The sequence below is a fragment of the Daphnia pulicaria genome, chromosome 9 (genome assembly GCF_021234035.1).
Source record: "Daphnia pulicaria isolate SC F1-1A chromosome 9, SC_F0-13Bv2, whole genome shotgun sequence".
In the NCBI taxonomy this organism is placed as follows: Eukaryota; Metazoa; Arthropoda; class Branchiopoda; order Diplostraca; family Daphniidae; genus Daphnia; species Daphnia pulicaria.
Window position 1 is genome coordinate 3811968 of NC_060921.1, and position 19718 is coordinate 3831685.

Sequence of the window (19718 nt, forward strand, 5' to 3'; positions counted from 1 at the left end):
AATAGCAGGAGCGGCAGCAGCTGCAACTTTACCCGAAAAGTTCTCCATTGTGTGCTCCTGTTTGTTTGCCGTGAATATATATGTACATTTTTGTTTCGTCTGTGATAGTATAGCCGGCTGCTCCTTCTCGTCTAACTTTTTCTTTTTCTCGGCCAGCAGGGCCGGCTATCACACTACAACACTTTGGAGTTTACATGCTCCTATAAAGTGCCGGGCTCCATGCTATATCGGGGAGGGGGGTATAAGGAAATGGAGCGTGTTGTAATATGGGAAAATAAAGGGACGACGATATATAGGCTACTAGCTGCCAATCTTCACTTTGCTTTTTCTCTTTTAGACCCTACTCGCTAATCACAGAGCAAAGCCGACACTAATCACTAAATAACCGGGACACCCAGCAGCACACAGCAGTAGTAGGATAGCTAGCGTTAAATCAATATAGATTGGCCTATGTTAGACACACACACACAGGGCTCCTATATCGTTTTTCGGTGTATATATTCAGGAGCTGTGTGTTTCGTTTCTATACATAACCAGCAAACTTATTTTACTCCCACTTCTTCTTAATAAGATTCGTTCCATCATATACATTCTCTACTGTGCTGCGTTAGCTCTCTTTGTGCTGCTGTTCTATGTATGGCGGAACAGCGTCAGGAGCCCCGGTTATGTATATAGTAGTATAGGCTCCTACGGGCTCCTATATATCTATAATTTATGTAGTAATGTCGTATACAGGCTGGGCGATTTTCTCCTACTTTTACAGCCCAGCAGTAGGCTATAGTGTGGAATTTATTTTCGGTATATAGATCTATAGAGAAGAAGGAGCTTTTTATCTGTTGACGATATCTATAAAACAATAAATCGTTTGATCATTTCCCCTTTTGACGCCATCATATCACATGATTGTGAAGCTGAGAAGGAGCCACACACACACCAAGTGTGTAAAGACTCTCAAATGATGAACGACCCTCTTTCCTCCCTCCTTTTTTTCTCTATTCTTTCTTTCGCTCCTGACGATTTTACACGTCGCCAAGTCTTATCGCCGTAGGCTAGACTCTGTTATTTTCTTCCCCCTCGTGTTAGGAGCTGAAATAACAGTTTTTCTGTGTGCTGTTCCCTCTCTCTTTTCTTTTCGCTCTGCCTGACAATTCCATTTGCATCGTCCTCGTATCTTCTCTGGCGTATTGATTTCCCCTCGAGATTTTCTCTCATTTCCTTTTCTTTCCGTTAGGAGCCGGTTGTTTTTTGTTTGTTCTTGTTTTGGCAGGGAGCCGCCATTTTGAAGTCGTTTGTTTCGCGCTATACGGTGGGTGGGCTGCGTTGCCAATTTTATGTCAGGGCACATTACAACCCCCTTTCTCTTCCTTTCACGGCTCGGTGCGATTCATACATTTATCAAGGCCAATCACGTAGCAGACGACCGACTCCACAGAGAATTCCCATCATATAAATATTTATAACAAGAACTTGGTGGTGGTGGTGGGGAATTGCATAAAATCATGTCGGGGCGGGTTGAGAGAGAGAACAAAATAAATTCAAAAGACCGCCGCCTTATGGTAATGTGTTGTTGTTGTTGTTGTTGTTATGAGAGCCCGTTTTGAAAGGGAAAAGGGCTCCTCCTTATAACAACTTGATAAATTTGACGCCTTTATAGTGTTTGTATGGGTGTTGAGGTATAACGAGATAATTTCTATGCTAATATACGCCCCTTGCTTTAGTCTAGGAGCATCGCTGTAGTGTGTAAAAAGTCCATCGCCAACCTTTTCGTGTTCACGACACGCCAGAGAGATTTTTCTGAGACTCTTGTTATATTTATATAAAGATAGCGACACTCGAGGGAACGCTGGAGGCCATGTATATTCTTTGCGGTTGTATTTTATTTTATTTTCTTTCACACAACACTTGAATCGACCCCCCCAAAAAGAAATAAAATCGAGGCGAACACTAAAAAGGGATTTTGTTAGCGGAAAAATCATTATTTATTATGACATTCCGCTAGATGGCTCTATGGCGTGTCTATTCAAAAATCCATCAAAAACCGTCTGCAGCTGCTGCAACAGCCACACAACAACAAAACGTAAACAACTCGACGACGTTCCTTTCACACACACAAGTTTTTTCCTTTTTTTAACTGGAAAGGATTGTGTTGGGAAAAATATATAAAGCATAATAATATTGAAACTGTCGAGTCGGAAGGAGGTTTGACACGCGGAGGAATTATTATTTATATTCCCCCTTTTTGTATTGCTGTTGTCGAGGTCTTGCGTGAGAAGTGTGTGGACTGCGGTCTTGTTTTGCATAAAACGATGAGCATGGATGATACCCGAAAGAGGGTGCAGGATCATTTGAAAAACAAATGTCGTGTCGCGTCGATGACGGTCCCACGTGAATGGATCGATGGCTGTGTGGCCTTCTACAGAAATTCAAACTCCAACACCAATCTCAACGCCCTGCTGGAATTTGTGGCGCAGCAGTGGTTCCTGGTGGACTTTGAGTCCATCAAACTCAGGTCGCTGCCAGTCAACTTGAGCAAGTCAGCCCTGGTCAACTTGAACGAGAACTATGTTCTTCAGGTATTCACCTTTTCCCCGATTCACATTCAAGTGAGCCTAATGCAAACTTTCTTTCGACAACTAGCTGATGTCTGTCCTGAATATCGGCCAGTCTGCCTACTCCCAGCACACCAAAATCACCCAGGGTCTGGACAACAACAGCGAGGTGTCAGCGGACAAGAAAATTCCTTCCAAATGGGAGCCCAAAGTTAGGAGGATGCTTCGATTGGAGCTCACCGATGGCAGTCAGAGCATTCAAGCCATAGAGTACAAGGCCATCAATCACCTGCACTTGGACTTGATTCCCGGGACCAAGATACTCGTCAAGGGGCCAGTCGAGTGCCGACGAGGAGTGATTCTCCTCCGCCCCAATAACGTCGAGCTGCTGGGTGGAGAAGTGAGTGATTTGGTGCAGAAGAACGCTCCCGAGAACGTCCTGGCCCGTCTCATTGGCAAGCCAGAGAACGCCAACCCGGTCTACGGCAGCTACACGGAGCAGACGGCGGCCATCAACGACGTCGAACAAGATGGAGGTACTATAGTATCTAATATTTCCCCTTATCCTGCCCATGGAAAACTTTTAGGTTAGCCTCATTTGAAATTAGTTTTCACTTCACGTCCGTTGAACGGTGAAATGCCACGACGGTATATTACAACTCGCCGCAAAACTTTCAACAGCTCAACCGCCTTCACGTGCGCACACGTTTAATCGACGGCCACTGCGAGTGGGCGGCAACGTGAGGGGCTGGTTAAATCCGTCCGTGGAGAGTTTCCGCCCGTCAAAGTACATATAGTGAGAGCAAAATCGCCATGGGAGAGAGAAAACGGCGTCCTCCCCCAAGATAAAAAAACTTTGAGGTGGGCGGCTGGTAAAAAGCTCTTGTGATGTGCCCAGGCAGCTTTTAAGTTGAGCAATTTCTTTCTGATATTCTTGTGACACGCAGAAGGAGAGAGAGAAACAATTCCCTCACACACGTACAATGACCCGGAATGTTTCTTACGCGATGATGATGACCTAATCTGTGGTCTTTTTAGGCAGGGTTGGTCATGGTGGTTTTCTTCTTCAGCCAAAAAAACAAAAACAAAAGGAGGAGGATATATTCTTGACTTCCGGCCGGCCCCGGAAGTGTTAGCACTCGGTCATGGCTGCCAAACCTTTCACCCCCTACAGAGAAAAAATAACACAAAAACAAAGAAAAACAGACAAGAACTGAGATGGGGGGGTCTTGGGTCGATAATGAAGCTGAGCTGCTGCATCTCTCGCCATCCGCCCGGATCGGCGGTGCGGTGGTGGCCGTGGTAAAGGGTCGACAGTACATATACCAACACAGACACACACAAGCGGCGCGCGCGCTGGTGGTGGTGATTGATCGGACTAGAGTGCGCCGGCCCGGCAAAGATCTAACCTCCCCTCTCTCTCACGGACGACGACGGATATCCTGGCGGAAGAAAAAGGAAAAAAAAAGAAAATGGATCTTGTTCTTCCATCATTTCCCCCACCCTCGCCCTGTCATAACTATCAGAAAAGTCAAGAAAGAAAAGAAAGAAAATAGAAAAAGGGAAAAGAAGCAAAAAGTGACGAATGGATTTTTTAACTTGGCCAAACAATTCCAACTGGGCCGAACGGACGTCTTGTCCGCCCGTTTTTTTTTTATACATTTCACGAATTTTTTTGTTCTTTTTTTGCTTGGCGACCCGGTTCAATCGATTAGGGAAGTGGGAGGAGAGACATTTGAAAAGAACCAACCAACCCCCCACCCGAGCTCTTTGAAATTTCAAGTTGGACTACAACAACTAAACAATTGAGGATCGTTTTGTTGAGGCTGGAACTTTCACGATCTTTGATTGTTGGTGGGAGGAGCCCAACTTTTTCGTCCCGAATTAAAGTAGGTAAGTCTCGAGCTATCGGGGGGAAGGAAAAACCGTTGCGGCAGGTTAAGTCCAAACAAGGATCGGTCCTTTTTTTCAGCTTTCATCTCGATTGGTCTAATACTCGGGAAAAACAAACAAAACAGAGAAACTTGAAAAGGAATCAAACGGAAGAAAAAGGGTGGGCCTCGGCAGGATCGCAAAGTGGTGAGCACCCCATCTACTTTAGTCGAAAGTAGGTAGTAAAAACCATCGGAAAACTTTTTTCTTTTTCCCCAGGATGGAGTGGAGGAGCTATTGATATTGACAGTGAGACTGAACTGTCGAAAAGAAAGGATCTATTCAATTTGCTAAGAGTTTTTCATTTCCTCCGCATCGAGTAGGGGGGGGGGGGGTACTTTACTACTACCACAGTCGATCTATCTAAAAGAAAACAACAACTTTGTGCGTTTCATCCAGGGATATATTTATAAAAGAGAGCTACAGAAAGAGAGTTGAGCCAGTCATTTCATTAGCGTTTGTTTGTTTGTGTGTGTCCTTGGCCGGAGTAGATGGAAACGTGATTTGGATGTCGTATGAGGATGGAGCTGCCTGGGACGTGTGTCGTTAGTTATTGCTACTTGTGAATGTTGATTTGTTATTTTTACGTTCAACAACAAACAGACGATGAATTCTCATCCGCCAAATGCAGCAGCAGCAAGGAGTCGAGACCGGCAAACGCCCACCAGCGCAAAGGTGGCAGCGGCGGCGGCGGAGGCAATTGCGGAGGGCCAGCCAATCTCAATCACCGTCATCAAGGTCCGTCGAGCGTCACCGCCAGAGGAAACACAACCACAACCAACGTGAAGAGAGAGAAAAAAAGAAGTTTGGACGATTGCGACCAGCAGCAGCACCCAGACGACAAAGCATCCGGCAGCTCTACCTCCTATCCGCCGGCCAAGAAAATGGTGCAGAACGTGAAGAAAGAGGAGGAGGATCTGTTCCCGGATGATGACGACGATTACATTTTCCACACAGCGGCCGCCGTCGAAGAAGAAGAAGAAGAAAAGGAAGTGGACATGTTCCCAGACGACGATGATGACATCCTTTTCACGGACATGAGCGGTCCTCCTCCTCCCGCCGTCCCTACGGAGCCAACCACCGCAACAACAACAAGGACGAGGACAGAACAACAAGGACAACGTCAAGTTAAAATCAGTGGGACTGCTGCTGCTGCTGCTGCCCACACAATTGAAAGGCCGTTCACATATTTATCGAGTCACCTCCGCAAGAGGGCCAGCAACGTCAAGTGTCAACAGGAATCCATTTGCGTCAAGGTTGGACGGGCAGGACATCTAACAAATTCAATCGATGTTGTTGTTGTTGTTGTCGACGATTGTGGCTTATTTCCGTTGTTTTCATTGGAACCATAGGGGTTTGTGTCGACCATCACGGGCAAGTTGGCGGCGACGAAATCGGAGACGGGCGTCACCCAGTGGCAACTATCAGCCGTCATCAACGATGGATCGGCCGGATTGAAAGTCGATTTCAGTCCACAAGTGAGTCGGAGTTGATTCTTACTTTTCATTTCCTTCTTTTTGTATATCCGACGGATCTTTTTTCTCCACTCCATTCACGAGGTCCTGGAGGAGCTGATTGGACATTCCCCTGCAGCGCTGAAATCAATGATGGCCGTCGTCGGTGACGACAACAAACGCCGAGGACTCGAAGTAAGTCGACTAAATAATTTCACTCCACCGCCCGTTCTTGCGTCTACGTATGTACGTATGCACCACCGGATGATGCATAGTTTACCAGCACTGCGAGAGAATTGATTGGAATCCAGGGTCCTGGGCAAAAAAAAAAGAAAAAAGTTTCCTGGGCATGAAATGAAAATGGAGGGAGGATTTGCGCAGGCAAAACACAAGAAAACAAATGAAATCCATTTGAATAAATAAATCAAATGGACAAGGTTGCTGATCCCCTTTTTCGGGCTCCTGGGTTGTATATCCTCCACTCATCCGCATTATTCCGGCCGGAATAAAACTTGTTTTTTCTTTCTTTCCTCCCAAATGGAAATAATTTAGTAGTTTGACTGATTTGGAGTCTCTTTTCCATTTTCTCAGGAGTCAGTCTATATGTACGTAAGGAGCCTGGAGTTGATTGTAAATGCAAAAAAGGGTGGGTGGGTGGGCGGGTCGTACGTATTTTGTGAAAAGGAGAAGATCAAATAAGTCGAGGAGCCCAGCCGTAGCATTAACTGTTACTACAACAACAACGGGTAGTAGTACCACTTTCTCTGTCTGTCTATATCCTGTATAGGGACTGTGCGCCCTTGCCTATATCCCGCCCGCCCGCCGACAACATGCGCCAGCGAGTGGATGGAATGGATCGCTGCACAAAGCTCCGCACTACAATCAGTACACACAGACACAATTGGGAGTAGTAGGAGCCAGGGCTCCTATACTGGAACGACGTGGGGTTATATAAATAGACACACTGCCGCGCCTCCGGCTAATAAGAAACTTGTGAATTAAAAAAATTTAGAAATTCCGGATGGGAAACTTATTAATTTTTTCGTTTAAAACACCTTTTTATTTAAAAAGGTTTTAGAGGAGGCCAAGCAGAAATTGATCCGATTGAATTGCCTACTGCACATCCGTTGGCCAGCAGCTCCTGATGATCCGGATTGTGCTAGCAACGTCAGGAGCAGTAGGAGCAGAGAAATCGGAATTCCGGCCACAAGCCATAAGTTGCCCGTCGTCTACCGTTTGGAGGACATCGAGCGCCGACATCTCGAAATGTTACAACTTTTGTGATTGGTTCAACACACACACACACACACACCCAGCCTCTACAGCCACCCCACCCCACCCACCCATCTCTACTAGCACTTAGCGCCCCGCGCTACGAGCTCTTCCATCACAGATCATAATGGAAAGAAGAAGACGGAAGAAAAAGGAAAAAAGGAAGAAGGAAAAAACACATCAAGAATGGGAAGGCGACGACGATAGAAAAAAAAGAAGAGCTGCAGCTCTCTCCCTGTGTGTGTATCTACACACATAATGTGTGTGTGTGTGTGTGTGTGTGTACCTGCTGCTGCCAGAAACAGCTGGATCGATCGGTTTCGGCTCTCCCCGAGTTTCCTTCTCATCTTCTTCTTCTTCTTCCCTCCTTGTAAAAACAAAAAAATTCGCCACCTTATACGAGACACAAGTGGGAGCGGCTGTCTAATATAATACTGAGACTTCACACACTCTGGACGTTATCAGCGACGATTTGTTTCTTGATTCCGTTCTTCTTTTCAGCGGGGCTGTAATAAAAAGTCATCAGCAGCAGAAGGGGGTTCCACGTTAGTTGTGTAAGTCAAGGCCCTCGACTCTTTCGGTCCGTCCACTCGAATTCCCTCATTAAGGTGTGTGTCCGAGTAGTAGTACAAGTTCGCAGTGTCGTCCATCCAAAGATACTACACTCTCTCACCTTTCTTTGTGTGTGTTGTTGTAATGCCATCACTTGTAATTTTCAGACGAGAAAAGAAAGTTCTACCGGCCATCTTATTTTGTGTGTGTTACTCTGGCGAAATTTTCGGGGGTAGAATTTGATGGTTCCGCACACAGGCAAGAGGAGATTGCGGGTCGATCGACGCCTCGGCAAAAGTCTGATATATATCCTCTTGTGTGCTGCTGCTGCTGCTGCTGCTTTGTGTGTGTATGTCTAAACTATTGAAAACGATGGGACGGTCGTTGAGTGGGAGGGAGAGAAAGGAGGGGGCGGTGGGTATAAACATGTCATGTTATATATGGTTTAATGAAGAATCGATACTTGGCAAACGGGAAAATATCGTCAGACTTGAAATCCCCCTCCCCCCGCTCCCCATGAGACTGTAGAAACAAACTTTTAAAAAATAAGCTTTTTAAATTCCATAGGAAGACACACTCATAATTCATTCCACCATCAACTCCGAAGGGGGTAGTAGGGGAAAAAAAGGTTCGACGACACTATCAGTGGTATTTAAATATTACATACTAAAAGCCACTAGCCTTTTATAGAAAGGAAACCTAAGAAAATGGTTCTTCTTTCTTTTATGAGATGCTCTTGAAATTTATACGAGAAATAGTCACTTAAAAAAAGAAAGAAAATCTTTCGTTTTTATAGTTGCAAACAGGGCGGAGCTTTTGTGTTTTTTGCGCACCGGAGCGCAGCTCGGTAGAGTATATGTGCCCAGTCTTTTATTTTTGCCCTCCGTTTGAGCCATCAAATGTCTATAATCTTTTCTATATAGACAAAAGAAGGACTCTTTCTCTTTTTCCTTTTTGAAAAGCCCGACGGCGTATAACGCGACATGCAACACACAAGCGCAAAAACATCCAACTGAACACCGCAGGAATGTTTGGCATGGGCACACACACACATATATACATCTAAATATTATTTCGTATATATATACATCACACAGACGGCATTTTGTTAAATAAATATAACAAATAATTTTGTTTTACTTTAAAAAAAAAAAGTTTTATTTGCGCAATGTCGCGAACGAAATGGAGCTGCTGGTGGCAAGGATAAATGGGATTTTTCTGAGATAGAAAAGTGGCCGTCCGGGTCGATTACTGTGGCGAAAAAAACAAACAACTCGTATATATATCTGTGTGGTGCTGGTCCATTGTGATGAATTGCTGTTTGTGTGTGTGTGTGTGCCTTTCTAAATAGTCTTGTCTATCCATTTAAAGTTAATACCCTCTTTCACAGCTCTGTAGTAGAAAGAAAAACAAAAAAGTTGATTGGAACCACAGCAGCAACGTGAGCTGGAACATTTTGGCGAGTCCCAAAAAAAGCCAGGCTATCTCTTTTTCTTAGGATTCTTTATGGGCCTATATATATTCCAACTGTTATGGGGCAACTGTGTAGTATATTCTGTGTGTGTGTGTTGGAATCGACCTCGGACGATATAACAGCTCGAGAGAGAAAAGACTCGGCTCGGTCGTCGAAATGGTATACCTAATACTACTCTCTCAATCTTCTTCTCCTTGATATAGAGAGTGTGTGTGTGTGTGCGGGTGCCGACGAACGGAACCTTCTCTAACCGCGTCACATCTATACAAAAGAGGCGGGGACATGTCGCATCGATCTGTCCCCCCCCCCCTCTCTCTTCACGAGCTTATACAGCACACACACACACATATATATAGTTTTTCTTTTTATCTATGGAGAACCATCCACAGCGACGGACCTATATAACACATCAACGCTATATGGCCTATTTATAAAGCTAGTTCATTTAGTCGGTGGGCCTGGAAGTAAAGAAATGGACTGATTGATTCGCAAAATTGTGTCGAGTCAAATGATCTTTGATTTTGGAATCAGTTGGCTGGATGTTACACCGGGAAATTTCATCTGGCGGCGGTGCATAATTAGACCCATCGCTGATTCGACTGAACTATCTTTCAAGTGTTCCTTTTTTAAATTGATTTTGATTTTATTTTTTAACAACCTGATTTACATGTTACATCATAGGGAATCTTGGAATCGCCTGGTGGGCCATATATAGATTTACATAATTCCGCACAAGATCAGACCGCCGATTGATCTTTCCTATACACAAAGTTGGAGAATTATCCCGCAGAAAATAAAAAAAATATACCTGGGTGGAGGACAAAGTCTACATTTTATTTTTTTATTTCCTTTTCAATTCCCAACAGAGTCGAGAGGAAATGCAACTTTGTAGATCTATCGGAACACACACAAAAAAGAAATGATAAAAATTGGACTGAGCAGAAGAGATCACCGCAGCGCAGAAGCACCTTGTCGAGTTCAAGTTTCTGCCACCAGTGGCGCTGGCTCTGCCCCGGGTAACGTCGGCGGCTAGACGTGCACGAGGCCGGTCAGAACGCTGGTGCTACCGCTAGGAGCAGGGAGCAACGGCAGTTGCTCACACGTTCGTGAGACATCGAATGAAAGTTTAAAGATTTTTCATTTTCGTACGACATTCTTTAAATTCAGTGGTGGATCAAGTGCTAGGCAATTTTGAATAAAAGAAAATTGAATTATTACCAGTGATTTTTGAGTGGACATACGTGAGTGAATAAACGTGACCTTATCGATTTCTGAATAAAACTGGTGAGATAGAAAGAAAAACAATTTAAAATACGAAAGAAAATGTTGTCGATCGTGCAGCTCGTGTCGAAATGGACCGTCTTCTTATTGGGTCTCGTCGTCATTTTGACGCCCGGACCGACGTCGGCTGCATCCGACACTGGGTAACGAAATTCTTCCTTCTTCCATATTGTGTGTGTCGTTCGTTCGTTGGTTATTTCCACGTTTTGTCGAGCGTGAACGACAGTATATTATAGATAATAAGCCATGTGTCCATCATCTAACCGCTAAGAAATGAGAGTGGACACGCTTCCCAAATCTCTCGAGGATATTATCGCGTCGAGAAAAAATCCAAGTGACACACGAGGCGTGAGGAGGGGGGGTTAGATATTTTTCTTTTTTTCTGGAGGATGGGTCACCAAAAAAAGAAGATGGCCGCTTTTCTTTTTTGAATTTTTGATTACGCCCCCTTTTTTAGGAGGGAATGACAACAACAGCCCAGTTGCACAGCATCTTTTGTGTAAATTCAAATTCCATGCCCCGGGAAGAAACAAGAGCATCATTATAATAATGTATTATTAGTTGGGTACACACGATATTTCACAGTAAAGGGAGAGCTGAGTAACAATTGTATTGCATATTATCTGTGTAGAAACAGATGGCCACGTCACACGTACGTAACTATTTCCATCGTCTATGCACACACAATATTCGTACGCAATTTCTCCTGACGTTTCTTGATATCTCAATTTTGCCCGTCGTTCTATATAATATAGAACAAGGAAACCTATTTTACTTTTACCCCCCGACGACTTTTGATGTATCCTAGATGATGTATAGGAGCTGTAAGGAGCGTGTGTGTAGTAGTAGTAGAGCTCCTACATTCCTTTTTGTTGATATCCCTCAGGACAAATGGCATCTCTCGGGATGGTGTCAGCATCACTCCCGTATCTTTCCACAGTTCTATCCTGTAAATAATGTCCAACTTAAAATAACGGGTCCGTCTTTTATGTGTGTCTCAAAACAAAACAAAAATCTATAATGGACTTTAAATTGACAGATATACACACAGCCCGGTAGAAACTTGAGTGTAAATAGTTATCGATTTTGTTACGCTGTGGAAATCTTCTCACAGAAAGGAGGAAAATTCCTTTCCAGTTGATTTTCATTCCCCGTGACGACGACAGTTTCATTTTGCATAGGAATATTTAATCGATAACAGACACCCTAATGATGATGATGATGATGATGATGATGGTAAAACTCTGCTGCTCTCGACGACTCTCGCCAAAAACTTTTCAGCACTAATGACTTTCTCCCAACTTTGTGTGTGTTACCTTTTGCATGTATCTTCTTCTCCTGGCGACACGGCGGATTACACACCACTGCGCAGGAAGCATCATTATAACATCTCCGGCATCCTCAACGGACTTCAGATCGGCTATGACAAACGCGTTCGTCCCAATTACGGCGGTGAGTTTTTCTATATCTTTTTGTATTCAACATTAAATTCTGTCCATATTTTATTATAGTTGAGATTTTGTCTGCGCTTTTCTGATTATACGCTAGCTAGGATGTCGAGTTATTTATTACGGCCGGGGTAGAACGGTGTGTGTGTGTGTGTAATAATAACAATGATGTGGCGTAAGTTTTGATGGACAAACATCACGCTCCGTTGATGGCCACTTATTGTAGGTACCTACTGCTACACACATTATGGCCGCTCTCCTTCATTCCCTCCCTAGCGAATAATGCTCATATTCTCTGGCCGACTTCATCTTTTCTTTGTTTAATAAGAAGAAGAACAGTAGAGATTACTCTTTTTATATTTATTTTTTGGCTGGTGGAATGAGACTTATGACTGTCGTCATTTGATGACTCTCAATTTAACCTCAATAAATAATAAAAAAGGCCTGATAGCGTGGCGACAGGGTGCGGTATTATCAATTAAGGAGCCGGAGCCGGAGCTAAACAAACCGGAACAAATTAGAAGTGTACACACACAGACAAGAGAGGCACACAAATCAATACAGCAACTATTTTCTTCTATAGATTTGCCCAAAGCTCCCGCTTTTTTGTTTTATATAATAATAACCTTTTTTAAGCCGATGACATAGAAAACAAATGGCCGGGCTATTAAAAACCTCATCTCTCTCTCGCACACATACACACAACCGTTTTTTCTAGTTGTGTATATAAATCTATATACTATTCCCTGTCGTGTTATTGATTTCCATCCCGCCTCGCTCTCTGTGTGTGTTTGTGTTTGTTCTCTTCCGGCTGTCAGAGTTATGTACGTGTGTGTATAGATACACACACGTATAATATCCGCCACAAACCGTGTTCCATTTCGAGATGTTGTTACGCCGATTATTCTTCTTTTTTTCGTCTGCTGTTATATTAAAAAAAATAGGAGGCTGATCCAGGAGCATGAGGTATAATAGGACATGTGCAATTATTGTTTGGGCCGGATAAGCTCTTAGCTATCCGCTAGAGAGCGAAACTTTATGTTTACATATATATAAATCTTTCTGGGGTGAATCGGTTTACGTCTTAACTGAATTTCTGTAAGAGCCTGTGAAATGGCCCAACCCACAACCTTCTACTCGGCGAAAAGTGGATGAAGGCCAGACGGAACAATGGCTGGGCAATAGAGCAGCAGCAGCAGCACAGCTAGAGCAAAGTGTGAGAGAGCGAAAGCAGCAACTAAACCTAAATGAAAAATCAATCCGACCCAGCTTCTGTGTTCTCCCTTTAATGGTCCCCCCTCCACCATCGTCTTACATCGAGAGAGATAGCAAAGGCTATTATCTCTACGTATAAAACAGTTGTATTTCTAACGTCGGATAGTAGTCGCTTCTCGTTGTTTGAGCTGACGCTGCGGTTTGGCAGCCTATTAAGAAAGCCGGCCGCAGCTGGGCAACATCATTTCACGGAAAGAAGCTCCGCAATTATTGTTATCAAAGAGTAATAGCCCTCGAGGTCCGATCCTAAAATCAATAACTTTCAAAGACGAAAGAAAAAAAGATCGGGCAGGACCTTTTTTCTTTATTTTATTTTATTTTTTGGGAGGGAAGTTGGAAAAGTCTTAATCGGATCAAACCGTTTGCCTGGATCTGACAGCAGACAGACACTGGCGAATATTCCTTTTTTCTAAAGAATAGGAGAATGTTATTTGATGAAATATTGATCCGCATATTTAGAGAGAGAAGACCGCAAACATCCCGTTCCTTGTTATTATTCCGCATTTATTAAAATTTGAAATGTCTGCGGCTACGCGATACCTTCCAAAAATAAGAAAAATTATGACGAACTGAATTTGATCGAATCTTTTTATTTTCTCTTTAAACAGGAATTCCGGTGCAGATTCAAGTTTCGATGGGCATCATCACCATCAGTTCCCTGTCGGAAGTGACGATGGTAAGTCTGATCCTAGTCTATACTTTTCTCTCTCTTTTTTTTTATTCATTTGTTGATTCTATTTGAATTCGGCGTCACGTGTCTACGTTTTTTTTTTCTTTTTACAATGGCGCACACAGCTCCTATAAATGTGTATATTCGTTTTATGGCATCGGGCTGCCCTGAGGGGACGGAAGACTTGAAGCGAATATCGGATCGCGTGGGGGTCTCCGTTATTTTTAGTGGACTTACAATGGCAAAGTTGACAGAGTATATATACTGCACTATATATATAGTGTGTATGTATGTGAGTGTACGATATCGACGGAGAAAAATGCAGCTATTGCTGGGCAAGGACGGTGGTCGCTGGAGGCCATCACACATCCATACAGAAATGCAATCGCAATAATAACCGTTGGCTAGCGAATGGAGTAGAGAAAGCGATCTATTCCATTATTATTATTTCCATTATTTAATATTACTATCAAAGGCCTCTGGTATAAGATTGCGCCCTATAGGCTACAACATGTGACGTTTGATCGATGACCCTGATCATTTCTTTTGCCACTTTTATTTTTTCCATCTTTAATATTCGGCGGGAATATTGAAATAAAAATGGGTGGAATTATTTATTAGGCATCTTTTTGTATGTTGCAACCAATTTTGTCTTTTGTTGGAGATTATTGTACAAAAACTACTGCAGTAACAATTCAATCGATTGAGAAATTTCTGAATGGGGGTTGTTCGATTTTTAACCTTAGCTGCAGCACGAAGAAGGAAACGTCGTCGAGACCCGTGTTGTCTCTCCGTAATCACGTGATTTATCCACCCGCGTTTGCAGGCCGCAGATTCCCCCTGCGACCAGACGTGAAACCATTCAGTTCCATTCGCCCCGCAATTGGGTCCCGTTTCCTCTGCAAACGTCTGGCCGCTGCTGCAGTTCAAATTGTTGGCCGTCGTGTCGTCGCCGGCTCCTCTGGGGCGACTGTACTTGTAATTGGCACGATGTCATGTAGCTGCCAGACTGGCACAAGAAATTTTCTCCCCCAATTTCCTTGACTGATGATGCGGGTGGGATGAAAAAGAGGAAAAAGTCGACGTTGGTAACGAGACCCCCCCAACATTTGATTCACATAACATTCGGCCTTGCAGTCGAGTAAATTGCGTTGAGTGCCGTGTCGTTGCCACTTCGTTGCGATCGTTCGTTCAGCAGCGTGAATTCAATGATGGCTTTGCCGTCGTCGGGGCATTACTCGACTTTGCCACAGTTTTCCAGGTGTGCTTTTTACCCATATTTGATTTCTTGTCAGAGTTTTAACAACTTTCTGTGTGGCGCACAGTGCAGCCAGACTTCCAGAAATATTTCCATCGGTTGAGTTTGAAATGTTGGTCTTTTTTTTGGCCGTGAATTTTCGATTGATGAAGAAATTTTGCGCCCTGATTTCATTTTCCGAATGAAACGCGATGCCAATTTGGAGCAGAGTTGGAAACAGTAGAATCGTGGTCTCTTCATTCACTCTCTCATTCACTTCTTCACCCTGCGTTGAGTAAAGCCATTTACTCCACCGATTTGAACGTTTTTTTTTCCCGCTCGACTTCCTTCCGTTTTCATTTCTAGTCCAATTGCCTAGAGGGCATGGTAGCCCAAGAATCTGTTGCTTTCGTGGGTATCTGCACACCATTTTGTTTGCACTTGAAAATTTTCCTCATCACTAGAGATGAATTCAATCAACTTAATTCATTTGAGTATGACTTCAGAACAAACTAGAAGTAATTTCCAATTGACTGTATTCGACGCTTTGAAATTGTTTACTATGAATTAACGAATTGTTGGTTCATCACACAGTTGACCGCAATCCGTTAGTTGTCTAAAGATACACCAGTGAAGAAATAGCCTTTGAAATAGTCAGCCAACCCCAAGAACAAGATCCCACAAGTCAGAAGAACGAAAATGCATCAAAGAAAAACAAGTTTTGAATCGTCAAACAATAAAACTAATAAAACCGCTGTCCTGTTTATCTGTCCCACCAATTTGGCCGCCATCCCGAGCAAATGAATTTAACGTTGCTGACAGCGTTGTTGCTCACCAATGTCTGTAGACCAATGATGCCGTATTCGCAAAGTTCCATTGCTTTCCAATCGCCGAAAATGAAACCATGCCCTCTCATCTCGCTGTCTTGATCATAGTTGGGGTAGCAAAAGACACTCACATTGGTGACCACCGTGACATCTCCTTCTTCCTTAGTTTTAACACGAAGTTTGGATGCTCTAAGCGAACCCATGCCCGGGCACATGAATTGTCTGCCCCATTTTCCCGTTCTAAAATCAGGATATCCACATTAGTACCTTATTTGATCATGCAATTTATTTGCACACTCACGATCCTTGAGCAGAGTAAATCCAAACACGCTCAGTGCATCTCAGAGAAATGCCGGTTACTGCACCGTCTTCTTCCTCTTGCTGAATTTTCAATGAAAATCCAAAGGCAACTTCACCTTCGGGGCAGCGCTCAATTTCGCCCCAATCGCCCGAAGTGGCCGTAACCGTCGTTGGTAGAAAACAGCAAAGAACGGCCATGAGAGCAACGAATTGCATCGGTTTACTCATTTCAGATCCGGCTAAAACCACAGAATAATTTATAACATGTAAATTAGTAAACAAGCAAAATCACTACTTACCTTCGTTGTTAATCGGGAGTGATTGCCACCGATTGACGAACCAAGAGAACTGATGATTCTTTGCATTGATTCTGTTCCCTATTTATACGATTCACGCAAGCTGGGGAAGAACCGGAAAGGAAGGTTGGGGCGTTTAACGCAAATTTTGCAACAAAATAAAGACGGACTTGAGTTTTTCAGGGTTAACTGGGCGATGGTTTAACTGGGATGTTTCTTCTTTGTTTTCAATGATGGAACCAGTTTTCTGCTTTTCCTCCCACTTAAATATGCTGATTGTATGCTACATTTGCAATCAAGGCTATTTTGGATGACATTGAAATTTACAGCAATAACATTTTTTTTAAATTTTGCGACACTTGTGAGATGCGCTTTTTAAACTTTTCTTGTAAGTAAATAATCGTCATCAGCTTGTGTACCTGTATACATAATTTTCAGTTATTTTGCCCATCAATTTAATGATTAAATTTTCATCGCCGAGGGAAGGTGACGAGGAGAATGTTTAATTGTACCAAAGTTGTGTAAATCCATTCGCACTCCTGGGCGTTTCCCCGCTTGACTGCTTTCCATTTTCGAAGTCCAATTGTACATTGACGGTATTGCCATCGTCGACCAGTGTCTGTTACCACCCGAATTATAGATACAATCTTCATCATGCGTTCTGATTTCTCAAATTTTTTTGTTTACTCCTCGAATCTACTCGCATCACGAAGGGAAAATTGGGTTTATTTTATATTGATATCCGGAAAACTAGATTCGTCATAGTCAGTTGATCTTTTTTTTTTTTTTTCGGTATAACCAACATTAAGAATTGATTCGTGGCTAATTTCCAAAGAGGTAGAAAATACCGACCGGATTTTTTACTCGCGAATAGCCGGAAATGTGGACAATTTTTGTTTTCGTTGAAGCAAACCAGTTGATTTTGTAAAAATTTTAGCGTCTTGTTTTTCTTCTATGTTTTGTTTTGTTTTTGTGTAGGACCCACATTTCCATTACACCAAATAGAATCTAAAAAAAATTTAAACTTGGCGTTATTACCTTCAAGATCGCCATGAGAATTTCAATTTTTAACCCGAAGTGCGTTGAGTAAAGCCAATTCACCCCAAACTCGGACGTTTTTCCCGCTTGACTTTCTTCCGTTTTTATTTCTAGTCCGATTGGCCATCGGACATGCATAGCCCAAGAATGTGATCTCTTGCTACCTTGTGTTATCTGCAAACCATTTCTTGTGCTTGAAAAATTTGTTTTTAAATTTTCCTCTTTGGTTCATTGGCTTTCATGATTTATTATTATCCTCGAATCTAATTGATCACGAAGAGAAGATTGAGGACTTATATTTTTTGTTACTTCTAAAATCTGAATAATCTTGATCGAGCAATTATCAGATATGATAACCTATTATGACTAGAGACTAATTAAACCAGTAATTCAGGATGACTTCAACAAACTAGAAGTTATTTCCAATTGACTGTATTTGACGCTTTGAAATTGTTTATGAATGAACGAATTGTGGGTCCATCACATAGTTGACCGCAATCCGTTAATTGTCCAAGATACAGTGAAGTAATTCAACGCCGACCAACCCAACCCCAACCATCAGATTTAGAGCAAGTAAATGAAATGTTGGTGAGAGCCGTGTTTTTCAACACTTGGGTCTGTAGACCAATGATGCCGTTGCGGCAAAATTGGTCTAAAGTGTACATTTCTTCCCAAATGCCTTGATTGAGCCCGTCCCCTTCCAACTCTTCTACTTTCCCATTGCGGAGCAAGCAAAAGCATTTCAAATTGTTGACCACCGTGATCCCATTCTTGGGTTCAACACGAAGTTGGCACCGAAAAAGAAAACCGTTGTTCGGGCAAATAAAATTCTCACCCCATTCTCCCGATCTAAAATCAGGACATTCACATTAGTACCGTATGGTATATCATGAAAATATTAACACACTCACGGTTCTTGACCAGAGTAAATCCAACTATCGTCAGAGCATTTCAGGGAAATGCCTTTTAGAGCCGTGTCGTCGCCTACTCCATCCCCTCTCCGAGCTTTCAATGAAAATCCAATTGTCCGAAAAATATAATTATGGCAATTCTCAACTTGGTTCCATGCGAGCTCAGCAGTGGCCGTAATCAGCATAAGTGAACAGCAAAGTACAGCCGTGAGACAAACGAATTTCATCAGCATTTTAAATTAACCTAAAACCAAAAAATGATATAATACAGTAAATCATTAAAAGTAAAATCAACACGTACCTTTATTTATCGGGAGTGATTGCCACCGATTGATGAACCAAGGGAACTGATGATTCTTTGCATTGATTCTGTTCCCTTTTTATACGATTCACGCAAGCTGGGGAAGAACCGGAAAGGAAGGTTGGGGCGTCCAGCACAAATTTTGCAACAAAATAAAGGCAGATTTGAATTTTTCAGGGTTAACTGGGCGATGGTTTAACTGGGATGTTTCTACTTTGTTTTCGATGATGGAACCAGTTTTCTGGTTTTCCTCCCACTTAAATATGCTGGTTGCATGCTGTATTTTTACAATCAAGCCTATTTTGGATGACATTGAAATTTACAGCTTAATAAAATTTTCTTAATTGTGCGACCCTTGTGAGATGCGCTTTTTCTTTCTTTCTTTTTATACTTTTCTTGTTAGTAAATGATTGTCATCAGCTTGTTTACCTGTATACCAAATTTTAATTTTGCCCGTCAATTAAATGTTTAAATGCTCATCTTCGAGGGAAGATGGCGAGGAGAATGTTTAATTGTACCAAAGTTGTGTAAATCCATTCGAACTCCTGGGGCGTTTCCCCGCTTGACTTCTTTCCATTTTCGTTTTTAGTCAAATTGTGCATCAACGGTATTGCCATAGTCGACCAAGGAATGTCACCACCCGAATTAAAGATATAATTTCCACCATGCGCTTCTTAAATTTTGTCTTTACTTCTTCAGTTCAATGAACTCGAGATAGTATCCTCGAATCTACTTGCATCACGAAGGGCAAATTGGGTTATTTCATATTGATATTCTGTAAGCCGTTAAACGAAATTTGTCGTTTTGGAAATTTTGAAAACAAAATTGCTAAATGGATACCAGATATGAAATAGCCATAATCGTGATTTAATCAACCAGTAATTTATTTGGGTGTAACCAA

General features: G+C 42.6%; 5 protein-coding genes across 5 annotated transcripts in view; 2 read left to right on the forward strand and 3 right to left on the reverse strand.

The window, feature by feature from the left end:
- LOC124313083 (dipeptidase 1-like) overlaps positions 1-19718 on the reverse strand; it is a 1013891-nt gene that overhangs the window by 484594 nt on the left and 509579 nt on the right. The gene's annotated exons all lie outside the window — the stretch shown is intronic.
- Positions 1-19718, reverse strand: part of LOC124313366 (vitelline membrane outer layer protein 1 homolog) — a 242008-nt gene that overhangs the window by 207042 nt on the left and 15248 nt on the right. The window lies entirely within an intron of this gene.
- Positions 2047-7957, forward strand: LOC124312968 (recQ-mediated genome instability protein 1-like). The gene is made up of 6 exons (XM_046777586.1): positions 2047-2573; positions 2638-3085; positions 5085-5737; positions 5834-5959; positions 6041-6130; positions 7007-7957. The coding sequence occupies exons 1-6, from the start codon at positions 2307-2309 to the stop codon at positions 7217-7219; spliced, it is 1797 nt and encodes a 598-aa protein (XP_046633542.1). The 5' UTR covers positions 2047-2306; the 3' UTR covers positions 7220-7957.
- LOC124313070 (gamma-aminobutyric acid receptor subunit beta-like) overlaps positions 10123-19718 on the forward strand; it is a 53009-nt gene continuing 43413 nt past the window's right edge. The window contains exons 1-3 of the mRNA XM_046777786.1: positions 10123-10657; positions 11887-11966; positions 13846-13913. Of these exons, the coding sequence (XP_046633742.1) occupies positions 10557-10657; positions 11887-11966; positions 13846-13913 (249 nt within the window). The 5' untranslated portion in view covers positions 10123-10556. The remainder of the gene's footprint in view (positions 10658-11886; positions 11967-13845; positions 13914-19718) is intronic.
- Positions 18022-18919, reverse strand: LOC124313397 (vitelline membrane outer layer protein 1 homolog). The gene is made up of 3 exons (XM_046778315.1): positions 18818-18919; positions 18517-18760; positions 18022-18454 (listed from the first exon to the last, which is right to left on the reverse strand). Exons 2-3 carry the CDS (start codon positions 18747-18749, stop codon positions 18136-18138), a joined length of 552 nt encoding a protein of 183 aa, XP_046634271.1. The 5' UTR covers positions 18750-18760; positions 18818-18919; the 3' UTR covers positions 18022-18135.